The 14,550-nt window shown below is 32.5% G+C and overlaps 1 protein-coding gene across 1 annotated transcript in view; it reads right to left on the bottom strand.

Annotated features, from left to right (window-relative positions):
* LOC149484979 (uncharacterized) overlaps window positions 1–13,517 on the bottom strand; it is a 93,744-nt gene extending 80,227 nt beyond the window's left edge. The window contains exon 1 of the mRNA XM_089699714.1: window positions 13,356–13,517. Within this exon, the coding sequence (XP_089555840.1) occupies window positions 13,356–13,379 (24 nt within the window). The 5' untranslated portion in view covers window positions 13,380–13,517. The remainder of the gene's footprint in view (window positions 1–13,355) is intronic.
* Window positions 13,518–14,550: the final 1,033 nt, after the last annotated feature.

Genomic DNA, 14,550 nt, shown 5'->3' with positions numbered 1-14,550 from the left:
AAGTCGACCGCAGCCGACTCGGGTTACGTCGCTGTGTTCGTGTTCGCTTTAAATTGTGACTTTGCTCCCGCGGTCGAGAAATGAAGAATGCCTAGTTCCACAGCCTCGTTCAATGGCATTGTTATTCAGAAATGAATATGGTACTGTATTTTACTTGAACTTATGTTCAAATATTATTATTTGAACTTTTGCGCTTGTTTATGTAAAATTTCAAATTTTAAGTTTAAAATAACTTCGTGGGCAGTGGGCACCTCTATAGGTTGGTTTACTTTCATCAAATATATTCGCCACAGCGCCATCTATCATCACTATTAACAACAAGAGATAAATAGTTTGAGCGCCATCTAGCGGGTGGAGCATATACTAGAACATTGAAGGTTAGAACTCAAACCACTTACTCGCCAACCGATTTTTACGGTTTTAATGTTTCAGGAGAAAATATATAGATGGCAGCAAATCCTTTTTAATGAAGTTGTTTTTATTTTCCGAAAAACGATAGATTTTTTTACAAAAATTTTATTCATTCAATAGTATACCCTTACAGCCGTACAAATAAACGAGTTATAACATTTTATGCAAAGAATAAACTAAGAATAAGGAAAAATCATACAAATAAACACGAAATAAATGTAACCTACTATAACTTCGTTAAATAAGTATTCATACTAATGCTATTCCGTCCTTATTACGGCTACCACCTGTGGCTACCACCCTAGTATAAGTCTGACATAACCGAGTTATAACATATCTTTTAGTACATTGTGCTGTGTTTTACAAGTTTTAGAAGCAATTTTCAATCTAAATTTGAGATAATAGCAATCAGAGTAATACAAGAAGTAGAAAAACTTGAGCAAATTAATAATTTCATTACGTACCTATTGAAATGGAAAATTTTGTATGAAATGTCAAAATATACGAAATTATGAAAAACCCTTTTGATATTTATAATGATTTATTTATTTACAACATGCGCCAAACCATACATACATAAAACTTATTTCTAAACTTATCACAATATTATACACTTTCGTTGAAAATATAAATCTTCTAAGCCTGGAGTTGTATGTTTTGAGTACCAGTTATTTGGCAACTCTCTATCTCAAGGTGGGTTTATCTTCTGTTCTCCAGATATTGGATAGCGTTATATATCATTTGCTTGCATATTTAATGATATATTTAAATTATTTCCAATAAATATTTAAAAAATAAATAAACAGAACATCGTATGATGAAACTATAGATAGTTAAGTACATCGACGTTATTCCAAATTTATTTGTAAGAAATTATGACATCCTTATTCTTTATTTATTCTTATCATATCTATGCATTGCATAAGGTTTGAATAAGCAAGTTTTTATTTGTACGGCTGTTAGAGTATACCAGTACCACAATATACAGATACATACAGTAAGGAAACTTCATACAAAACGTTCGAAATGGCACACGCACACAAGCAAGCGTGCAGAGTTTTATTTTATTTTTATTTTATTTTATAAAAAATTATAAGCAGTCTAGTTTTGATCTACATTATCATTATATCGATATTTTCACATGGCATACTGATAATGAATATATACAAATATAGGTATGTGTAAATAATAATAAATACATATTATTATTTACACATACCTATATTTGTATATATTCATTATCAGTATGCCATGTGAAAATATCGATATAATGATAATGTAGATCAAAACTAGACTGCTTATAATTTTTTATAAAATAAAATAAAAATAAAATAAAACTCTGCACGCTTGCTTGTGTGCGTGTGCCATTTCGAACGTTTTGTATGAAGTTTCCTTACTGTATGTATCTGTATATTGTGGTACTGGTATACTCTAACAGCCGTACAAATAAAAACTTGCTTATTCAAACCTTATGCAATGCATAGATATGATAAGAATAAATAAAGAATAAGGATGTCATAATTTCTTACAAATAAATTTGGAATAACGTCGATGTACTTAACTATCTATAGTTTCATCATACGATGTTCTGTTTATTTATTTTTTAAATATTTATTGGAAATAATTTAAATATATCATTAAATATGCAAGCAAATGATATATAACGCTATCCAATATCTGGAGAACAGAAGATAAACCCACCTTGAGATAGAGAGTTGCCAAATAACTGGTACCTGTATAAAAGTAAAATGTATAATATATATTATGTAAGTTTGTACTTACATAATATTAAGTGGATATCTCATTATTAAGTACAGTATTGTCTACTTAATATGTAATGTGACTAATGATATTCAGGACAAAATAAAAAATACGCAGTATCAAGATCGTTCAGTCCATTTTCCCTAGGGTTGCACACTCAAAATTTTGATTTCCCTAATTGCCATCAGATTCTGGTTTACCTATATCAGTACTTTATTTTATATATATTTTATAATACCTACTTATACCTGTATTCCTGTACTAATGAACAATAAATCTTTAACAATAACTACGTTCCGTTAAAAAATTCATTCAAGTCACGTCATGAAAGGTTACAAATAAGGTTTTGGTCTGGAGTTTGAGTTGAGTTATGAACTGTGAGGCGAGTCTTCAATCTACAGAAGTGCCACCGAATTACTTCGACAGCCAGGGACAATCTATACCCTTTCAGTCAATTAAACTCACCATTATTCCTACAAAACAGTCGAAATGAAACAAAATAAAATATTTTTATTTTTTATTGACTCCATATTTTAAATGAAGGTTTAGTCATGGACCATGGACTAATAAAATCAAGTATTTGTCTATGGTTTAGTGGAAATGAAATAGGTGCAGAATACATAATATAGGACACATCTTTACTGGGTTTGAAATAGATAGGTAGTGTTGGTCGGTTTAAAATAAAGTTATTTACACGATCAACAATGAATAGAGTATCGATAATATTAAATTACCGCTTTTGTTTATAACACGTAGGTACATACAGTATAGCTACACGGTACATTCGTATTCACTTTTATGTTTGTATGTGACCGACTCCGATTTTGACCCACTTTACACAGGCAGATTTAATTCTAACTTTGTAGGTACTCTTATCAAGTTTAGTATCGACGACAATAATTTCATGAGTGCCAGCGTGTTTTCAAAGTAGTACCACAGTATTACAATATTAGTTCCTAAATATTGTAATACTGTGGTAGTACAATGTAATCCGTAAAGATGTGTTATTTCCCGCGCTAGCTATCAGTCACGTACCGTTCAAAGTTATCGTTTTGCAGGCGCGGCCGGCGGGCGGTCCACTGCCATGCAAACTTGCGCAAACTTCCCCTCGAGACTCGAGCGTCATTAGCTACAACTTTCATGGTAATTCCCAATAAATATTTGCGAAACTTTAACAATAGGTCGCGGAAAGATTTTATTAACTGCAGAGCAGTTTATAACATTTTGAAACGTGAAGTTTTTGAAACAGAAATGGTCGTACTAGTTATTTGCGGCAAAAATGCAATAAATATCGAATATTATTCTAATTTAAAAACCAAAACCATTGTAATTCTTACTAACTACCTGTCAATGCCGCTGCAATTATTTTGAAATTTAGTTTAATTAATAAGATACACAATTCCTATAAAAAGCTGACTGAACGAAAACTACCAATTGCTTTAGCAACCAAGCAAAATTTCTTGTAGGTAAAGTTTCACCCGTGAAGTGCGCGAACACTTCCATACATATTTAAATAGTTTTTAACTGATTCCATTCGAATCCATCATAGACAGTCGGCACTCAACTTGCCTCTTGCGATCTGAAGTTTTAATCAAAGAAGTTTCAAGTTGCACTCGATAATCCTCCACGCGAACTTAGCATGTCCACCTACGGAATACGAGTTATATTTGTATGCTCAGTTTGCTGTGTTCAATACATTTCGTTCGATTGTACGCTTCTTAAAATGTAGAAGTTGAAGCAGCCATCAGTTTAATTCAAGAGGCTGTGCAGATTGCACTCGAAAATGTTTGTTGGGCGCGAGATAAACTTTGCATCGTGAGTATCCGTTCGTAGGGAAATTAGTTTAAAACTTTGATTAAGGGGATGGAATTGGTATTTTTAGTTTTTTTTCGCTGCTCTGCTGACATAGTAATATGTGGCTTGGTTGTATGGATTATTTTTCTCATATTATTCGTTAGTCAAACACATCTGAATTTGTGAAAGTTAGTACTTACTTATAAAAAACATTTTAACTGGATCATGAACGAAGATTACTTATCATATATTTTATATGATACCTTCTATTCAACTATCAGTCTTAATCTGATGCAAGAACTTTGAACTTTAATAATTTGATTTCATCTAAAAATAAATTACTTACTAACTATATCAATGTTAAGAAATTCAGTTTTGCTATTAGCGAAACTGATTTCTCCCCAACTGAATACTAATTAATCGCTACCTAGCCTAGAAGTTTATAATTTTCAGATCCCTTATAATTAATTTGATTTCATACAGGTATTAGGGTATATGAATACTTTATGAATTCGACCAATTGTTTTGGCTTCACAAATATATTTTTGTCCAATTTAATTAAATAACACTGTATTAATAAAATCGGTGGTTGGGTTTGGTTCACAGTTCTTAAATTATCAAAATAGAGCATGACGCAGATGACTCTTTTGTAGTCTTATTTGATCACAGCAAAAACGTTAAAGTGAACATCAAGTTAATTGTACTCGTTATGAAATACTTCATCTTCTCACTTAGTTGGAAGTTAGTGAACTTTTTGCACACGTCAATTAATATCAAAGAACTAAAGCAATAGTGTCGGGTCGTTGCTAGTTAGGTATTCAAGGTGGCTCGCAAACTTTGCAGAAGAAATTGCTTTTAGTTTCCAATTGGCTACAACTTACAACTGCTATTTGAGAAAAACTTCAATTGCACTGCACCTCGTCATTATATTTTAAGTAGTTTTGAATTCTGAAATGTCCTTCCGTTCCTTTGATGGCTTACAGCGACGTTCGACTGCGAAACTTGCCCACTAAAAATCATTGAAGTATATCTACATTTTTCAAATAGGACTTATTGTTTGACTGTATGTTTTTTTCATTTATTTCTAAGACTGAAATGACGTAGTGATTCGAAGAACGAAAATATATTGGTTATACATATAGGTATACCGTATACCTATTAGTAACTTCTGGAGTTCCAATTTTATACTATTGAATATGTACTTAACAAAACTACACCTCAAAAATTTATCAGAATTACACAAAATGTCAAATGATTTTCTACATGACTAGCTGTGCCTCGAAGTTTCACTCGCATTTCTTCGCTCCTACCTTAGCGTCATGATTTATTGCAGCCTTTCTTCATAAATGGGTTATCAAACACTGAAAGCGTTTTTTAAACAAGGAATCGTATTATTTCCGAGATTAGGGCTTTCTAGTAAACAAAATCTTTAGCTTTAAATACTTGAATTTTCATATTAATAATATCATTTCAATTTCTGTCCTTTTGTAAAGTAGCCACAGACCACAGTACCCAGAATATTGTAATTTCGCATTTCTTTACATTTTCCTTACTTTAAGACAAGATTATTTTTCCACTTTCTTAACTGGAAAAATATAATAAATGGTTTTAAATTTTTTAATTACGTTATGATGTGAAATTACATTACAAAATATCTTGTAACCTTTTCTCGTCCTTTGACAACTCTATTAAAGCAGGGCACTTCACAATCGCCAAATCTCTTTGAGCTGAAGCCCCAAATGAAAATAAAAACGTTTCGTGTTAAATAAGACTGAATTAAAATTTATGTTTTAATGTCGCTGGGGATTTTCTAGCTCTGTATTTTCTCGCACCTCTTTCATTCGTTTCAAAGGCTATAAAATATATTATATTATTATAATTATAATTATTTAACCGCTTTTGGCAGTTCTTTAATTTAATTACTCACGTTATAAAAAGCGCATTTTCGTCAAATTGTATGGTGAAGATTGAAATATTCTCCAAACATGTTTTTATTATAATAAAAAATTGAAAACATTATTATCTGTGACATAATATGGAAAATAGAGACGTATTCTTTTGACGATAAATTGAATGAATTTTATCACAAACTTAACACAAGTCTTTATCTACATTTAATGACGATTTTGTGTTTCTATAATTATCGAATAATTCAAATAATCTCCCGCGTACTGAAAATAAATTGAGCGTGTTTTATGATTTGCGCCGCCAGCGCCATCTGGCTTCGACTCATTTTCATATTATTTACTCGCAAAGTTCCAGCTACTTATCACCATTATTCGTACGGCTGCTAACACTTAGCGGATCATTCTAATGCACTAGGAGCCAGCTGCCGAAATCTCTACATCATGTACGTTGACACATTGAAATTTGTGGTGATACGTAATCCTTGTGTGTAATCCTATGTACTCAACACGTTTTTCACTTTGGTCTGTCATGTATACTGAAATAAAATACTGATTGCTTACTTTCATTCAAAAATCTAAAATCCTGATAAACTCAGACTTTATGTGCTTAAATATCTTCCAGTACACTTGATGAATAGAAATATCAAATAAGTAAGTAAATAAATATGCAGTCCGGACTAAGTATCCAATCAAATAGCAAATATATCACTAGCTCTCTGTCTACAACAATTCAATGCTTCTTTATTAAGTGATGGTATCTACAGGGAATTGATGGAATTAATTACCGAGTATTGTTTACGGAGCGGAAAAGGTTTTTACGCTTATTTAGATAAAATGGGGCTTATAGTGGGAACGGCTTCACTTCCTTTGTACACTAGACAATGGGAATAAATCACACGTAACAATTGCAAGCCTCGGACCAGTTGGAACTCAAGTTACCACAACAGACTATTTCAAGGTATGTTGTCACATTTTCGTTACTGTACGAAACTGAAACAAAAAGTTACTTTTCAGAGCAATGATGTGAATATTTTTTTCAAATTAAGATTTTAATCTATCGTTTTATTGAAGATGTAGGTTACGTACCTACATCTTTAATTAAACGATAGATTCAATTCAATTCAATTCTCAATGTAATATGTGATAACAGGTGGGGCTTTTTCTAAGTTTTGTCGTACATTTTTATACAAAGTTGTTGAAAAATACATACTCAGAGTCGCCATCGAAAATCACGGGGAGGCACTTGCTGTCTCCCTTGATATATCGAAGGCTTTCGATAAAGTCTGGCACGCTGGCCTCTTAAGTAAGCTTCCTTCATACGGAATACCCCCCGCCTTCTGCACTTGGATAGCCGACTTCCTGAGTGAGCGATACATCCAAGTGGTTATCGACGGATGCAAGTCTGATCCCCTGGATATAAACGCGGGTGTTCCTCAGGGGTCTGTTCTTTCTGCAACGCTTTTCTTATTGCATATTAATGATATGCTTGGGCCTAACATCTTTGGGTACGCTGACGACAGTACCGTTGTTGAAAGATACCTATCTAGTGCAGCAGCGACGAAGGATTCGATAACCTCTGAAAGAGGTGCGATGATTCAGCGCTTAAACAACAGATTACAGGCTATATCAGAGTGGGGTGATGCCAACCTAGTAAAATTCAATGCGTCCAAAACACAAGCTTGCTTATTCACAGCGAAAAAGAGTTCACTCCATCTTACTCCAACTTTTCGCGGTGTGCCAATTGAAGTGTCCGACAGTCTGCAGTTGCTTGGTGTCACAGTATCATCGGACCTCAACTTCAAGCAGTTCATCGAGTCAAAAGCCCAATTGGCTGCAAAAAAGCTCGGCATTTTGGCTAAAGTAAGACGATATTTCACACCTGACCAACTTCTCAGATTATACCAAGCCCAAGTGCGGTCGTGTGTCGAGTACTGCAGTCATATATGGGCAGGTGCTGCCAAAACTCATCTAGGGGCCCTAGATTCGATGGAAAAGCGCGCGAAAAAACTTATAGGAGATCCAAGTCTGCTAAAGAAGAAGCTCCTTACTCTTGAGCACCGAAGAAAAATAGCTTGCCTATCGGTCTTCTATAGGCTTCACTTCGGCGAATGCGGATCCGAGTTGCACAGCCTTGTACCGCCTTCTCCTTTCCACTTAAGAACTTCGCGACGAACGGCCGGTTTCCACCCCTTCGTGGTTGAGTGCTCGAGTGCGCACCAAGCGTTATCAAAACACTTTTCTGATCAAAACTGCGAAGGAGTGGAATTCCCTTCCTCCTGCTGTGTTTCCCAATGAGTACAATTTGGATTTATTTAAGAAAAGAGTGAATAGGCTATACCTCTCTGATCAGGCATGCTAACCAAACGGACCGCATCTGCGCTTAACATCAGGCGAGATCGCGGTCAAATGCCTGAACAGTTTTTTGAATAAAAAAAAAAAAAAAAAAAACTCAACTAACAAAGTAATGGTAAAATAGTGACTCCATCGCCTTCGGTCGGTTGGTTTCCAATTCTAAGCGTATTCTGGATGATCCCGAAGCCATTTTTCAGATAGCGTACTTTAAAATCCATTGAAAGACATAAAGTCTAGCAAAAATATCTGCAGACTGTTCGGTGCACGTGCGAAGCTGCATTATCGTGATCTATTGCATTCTTAATATTGTAATATCGGGTTTTTGTACATAATGACACTTTTTGCGAAGGAGAATTCGGTTGGAAAGAGAAATGTATAATATTCTGATGTAAAAACAGATTCATATAAATATTACGGTAAGATGATAATTATTATTGGTGCTTAAATTAAAATAAACTAAGAATGTATATAAGATATATCATAAACATAGATTATAAAAGATAAGCTTAGTCGCTCTCTAAGTCTAGGTATTATTGGACAATAAGTTCTAGCTAACATAAAGTCGAGATCAAAAAGAAATTCCACGAGGAATCACAATGCGTTAAGTGTCACAGAACATTCGTTGAGCTCTAGGCAATGCTTAGTTGTGTATCCTATATTTCGTATTTACTTTATGGGCAAAATGCGAACGTCTTTGTGTTCGGTGTTGATGGTTAAATCACAGCACCGATTTGGATGAAATTTTTAATGAATAGGAAAAGGCAGGTGATGGAATGAATAAAATGTGTAGTTGAAGAAATAGACTATGAAAGTTTTTGTACGTAGTTTTGTAAACAATATTTTTTAACACACATTTTGACTTGACTATATTTTATTTATTCTGTTAGAAATAATATTTTCCTAAACTTATTACTTATAAAGTTCAATGGCAAAGAATAATAAGCTGTCAATAAATCATACCCTGCTTTTATTACTTGAATACTCAATAAGTAGTGAAGTGAATTAAAATTTGCAAAGCCCATCGTATCGTACGTCGTCGGACCGGTCCATCAAGTGGTCTATAATTACACTCGCTCCTTTTATTGTGCGAGCCATTCACTCTCCTTTAAGGCTGTAATGTGATGAACTATGCGATGCCCGCGGCCTAACTGAACTTGGCCTTTGAAAATCTACACATTTGTACCCTTGACCTGATATAAACATCTAAATTCTAAGCTATTTGTAGATGAGCTATATTTTAGATTCTAAGTAGGAAAATGCAAATCAATGGCGATATATTATATATTAAAGAGGTTGTATAATTATTTACATTAGGTATATGTAAAGATAATGTTATGATTACTTACATTACTTTTTATTTATAAAATAAAAAAGAATGTCCATGACCCGGTTTTCGCGGATCGGTAGATAGGAATCCTGCCTTTTGCACTAAAGCGTAGATACCTTTCTGAACCTCTCAATTGGAATACTATGTAACAGCAGATTCTATCTATTGTGTAGGTAGGTGAGATATATTTTGAAAATTATATGTGGTATGTAGATTTAAACAAAAAAACTAATCTTTTTCCTCTTTATAAAATAACTTTAGATATAGTTTATTATGCACTTTTCAGTCTAATTTAAAAATATATAGATATAATAAAATGTCCAAAATCCGCTCTATCTAGAGCGCATTTAGATTTCGGAATAATTTACTATTTAGTGTCCAATTATTGTAATGCAAAAATGTTTAACATACATTATGCAAACATCATATGAAGCGTTCTCATGCTGTAAATTATTATAATAATACTTTTATTAACGACATTGCGTGAAATTACGTTTGTCAAACATGTTTTATTAATTATGCAAAGTAGATATTATTAATATTTCCTACTATGTATTGAATTGAACATTAAATATTATATAATATGATTAATTTATATATAATGCTTTCTTTCATCTACTTAAATATTTTAAGTAGATAATGAGAGGTTTATTTTTAATCAGGCTTCCTTTTTTACCACCCGAATCAACTGTATGCCTGCTATTGTAATTTATAAATATTTGTCATATAATAAGAAAAATTATAATAAAACATTTCATGGAGATCATATGAACAACATTATACGAATTTCAGTTAAGTAAACATTTGTGGCCCAGCCAACTATTAACACTTAATTATTTATTTACCTATAAAACGATAAACGTAATTATAATTTTACGACGTACGTAAAGTTTAAGAGCTCATTCAGTTACAGGTAATTAGTATTATTAGAAGTAATGGAGGCACTGAGTGGTCGCATTTGAATATTATGGAGTTAGTACTCGTGTAGAAATTTTGCCACCAAATTAATTAGGCTCGTTTAATTTTGCTAGAGGAGTGAATGTATGAAATCTAATAGATTGATTTAAAACTGGATAAAGTATTCAAATTATATGAATCCCTCCAATAATAAGAATAAAGAGCTCTATATATTGGTATATCGCTCTACATTATCAGTCTTTGTAAAATCCTATAAAAAATTTAAATACGTTCCTATAAAAATAAAAATAAAACTGCATCCACACCGTATCCATTCAACTAATTTAATTGAAAAGTAATATAGGTCATATCAATACCCACTAACAACGGTACTTATGAAATAAAATTAATGTTGTCAGTATGTCAGTCAGTGCGTCTTTTTGTGAGGTACAATTAGCCTCTGAGGGCCGAGAGGAATGCTGTCCCTCACTTGCACTGTCATCGTTACTATGAAAAAATGTTACGAGCGTACACGTATTGTAGTATTGAAGCACTTGAGATGTTTTGGTAATCTCTATATTAAGATTATTGACAAAATTGGTTTAATTCTGCGATAGTATAGTTTAATATCATCACATCGAACATTACATTGCAAAGGATCTTATTATAAAAATTATTTCTATAGCTGAAGAAAAATAAATATGAAACAAGATTAATCGTCGTAATATTACGCAAGTTTTAAAGTTTGCAAGTCTTATTTTTATATTTGCTGCACTATTATTAAAATCTTGTTAATTATTTCCGTAATTATTACGTTTAATATTTAAGTATCAAATTGCATACATTTTAATGATATTAACCCAACGAAAAATAATGGGCCGGGATATTAATTATTTAAAATTAACATTCAATTTCTTAATTTCAGTAAAACGTGCTTGTTTATAATTAATTATCTCTTAATTGATCATCGAGTAATTAAGTATACAATTATCTGTTTATTTTGGTCATTCTTTATGTTTAAAACATTAAGTTTGTTATTGGTACTAACTGATTATTGATTATTTTTCGCAGCTGTGCATAACTGTACATAATTATAGAGCTTTTTATTGTTCAAAGGTGTTTAACATAATTGTTTGAAGCGAGTTACGGAACAACGTGCGCTTCATAATTGTTGTTCTTAACCGTACCTATTTTTATTTATATTATGCTTGAGATAACAAAACTGCATAGTGTGAATTTGTGGCGAAAATTAAACAGAAATGGTCTTAGTTTATTTCCTTTTTATAATTCCTGTTACTGTAGTTACTTTGTAGTTTTCTAAGATGAAAATTAAGAACCACTCTTTGAACACTAAAGAGAAAACAATTTACTTGCAGGTTTCTATTATATTTTACCTTTGAGCTGGCATCATATACTTCAAAACATTAAAGTTTTATATTCCAGAGGTAAGATTAGCTTTTTCCTCCATATTTATATAGATAAAAATATAGATGCAATCTACATTAATATCAAAATGGCTGACATTTACTTTTCAATCAATTAATAATCTTTTATGTCGGTATAAGTACGGGCTACTTATTGATTAGAGGGCTGTAGTTAATTATACCACAGCGTTGTATGATATTGAGGTTAAGAGGTAAGGGGAGAGCAGTCGTCAGTCGACACAGATAAAAAGATACAACAGGAATATTTCCTTAGCAAATTATACTTACTTCTACCCATAGGCTCTATAATATTATCAAGTAATTAGAAAATAAGTCTGTTCGTGTAATTAAATTAGATCCTACGTAAAAGCCTAGAAACGGTGAAAATATGTAGTTTGATAAATTAATTTATTAAATATTTCTGAGAGAGACATTTATAATTTACGAAAGGAATTTATAAATATTGACTTTTCCAAGGACAAATAATATTGACGTCGTTCTTTATGGAGAGAAATGTGTTTGAAATAAAGTAATAAAAATAAATGGGTTTATTAATTTAATACTTATTGTTATGACGTCACCGCCCTACATAATTATGTACTCAATACACTAAAGTAGGTCCTGGGCTTTCGAATTCATAATACAAGCGCTCTTTCACCTTATGACGACCTTCACGGTGAAATGGCACAGCTTTCTTTGTAATAAGATAGCATTGTTCATTTTGAATGATTCTAGAGTACTCAAGTACGTTGTATATTGTACGTTATACTCAAACTAATCATGAGATGGTGGCATATATATATAACGATGTAGATGGTATTTTTATCGTTTAACTGTTTTATTCAGTCGTGTGTTTTAGGTATATAGCCAAGCATGATTTACTTATTACCTACTCTATATTCTTAACTAGCTGCTCTCCGAGGTTTCACCCGCGTGTCTCCGCTCCTGTTGGTTTAAGCGTGATGATATATAGCCTATAGCCTTCCTTGATAAACGGGCTATCCAACACCGAAAGAATTTTTCAAATCGGACCAGTAATTCCTGAGATTAGTGCGTTCAAACAAACAAACTTTTGAGCTTTATAATATTAGTAAGTATAGATTTTGTACAAACAGTTCTATACAAATACATAAAATTTAAGTGTCTTTTATGTGAAATATTTAAATAACAGCTTATTGAATATAACAACATGCGTATTATTTTGCAACGCCTGAAATATTTTCACAAGATTTTCCGTGGTTCAAGTTTATATTTATTAACTTATGTAACTTTTATTATGGAAAAATTAAATATAGGTTTATCTGTTCAAATAATAAAATATTATTATTTAACGCTGTGTCTAATAACATTAAAAATATTGCATAAGATGCATTTCAAAACCTATATAGCAAAAAAAACATACTATATGTATATGTATACAAAAACATACTCGTTACTCGCGAAGTTTATTATTTTTAAACTTGTATAAAAATAGCATCATACCTTGGCATGGCGAACTGCCAACATGTTGCGATGTTGGCCACATCACCCCACGGGCCAGGGGAGCACTACACAACACACATTAGCGAAACAAACAAACTGACGGACGACGGACCGATGGACGGACGGACGGGGAGCGCGACCGGCGGCGCGGGCGCTCTCTGTGCGGGTGCGCAGCCCGCCGAGCTGGCTTGACTGGTCTTGCTAGGGTTGGCAACCGTAACATAAAATAAATTGGAACGATGTCGAAGAAAAAAAAAATGCCTTCTCATCACAAAAGATCAAATTTATTAATAAAAGATCCATCCACAGTCGTTTAAGTATTTCTAAATTTAAAGTTTTTCTAAAACAGTTCATTATTTTATTATATCCTTTAAAAATATATCAACGAACGAAAAACGTTGATTTTGATCAACTTTACTTAATTGTTGTAATAATTAAAATGTACTATATGACTCTAGCTATGAGATAATATGTTTATTAACTTAACAAATATAATACAAATGAAACTTCATCAAAATTTCTATTGCACTTACGTTTTATAATACTTGTAGCAATACACAAACAAGCAACTTTACAGCAAATCCGCGGATTACGAAGTTCTGCCTGACCTATAAACTAGAAGTAACAATGTCTGAAGTCAGTTACATCCAGTCATTGTAATAACCAACTTTATATTTGGCTGACAAACTTAAGGCGAAAGCTTCAAGTTATACGCTACAAACAAAATGGCGTAATACCACGGTTTATCTAATGTCCTATCATCTTCTTACATAATAAATGAAAATTTGTTACGGTGTTTGTAACCCAATTTTGTTACACCAGCGTTATGGGACTTTCGCAGCGAAATGTTTCGTTTAAATTAAATTCGTGTGTGAGTGGCAAGAGTAAATGATTATAAAAACGCGGCCTATAGTAAACTATAGGCCGCGTTTTTATAATCATTTAAGTAAACGTAGTCCTCATTTAGATACAAATTTATTACCTTTAAAACGAACATTAGTAAGTTCTGAACCGAATTCAACTTTGTAAGCAGAGGATACCTCATACGAATAACAGTTCGATGAACCAATCTGCATCTTAAATTATATTGAGCTAGCCTTTGTCGACATCTTGATGAAAGGCTCTATTCAAATCATCAATAACTTTCAATAATTGACCATGCACTGTGACTAGAATGAGGTTTAGCAATACTGTT

The sequence above is a fragment of the Colias philodice genome, chromosome 10 (assembly GCF_061535455.1).
Source record: "Colias philodice isolate Cphi_HAF_F1 chromosome 10, ilColPhil1 Martin Lab GWU primary, whole genome shotgun sequence".
NCBI classification, from domain to species: domain Eukaryota; kingdom Metazoa; phylum Arthropoda; class Insecta; order Lepidoptera; family Pieridae; genus Colias; species Colias philodice.
This window is presented reverse-complemented; position numbering and strand designations above follow the sequence as displayed.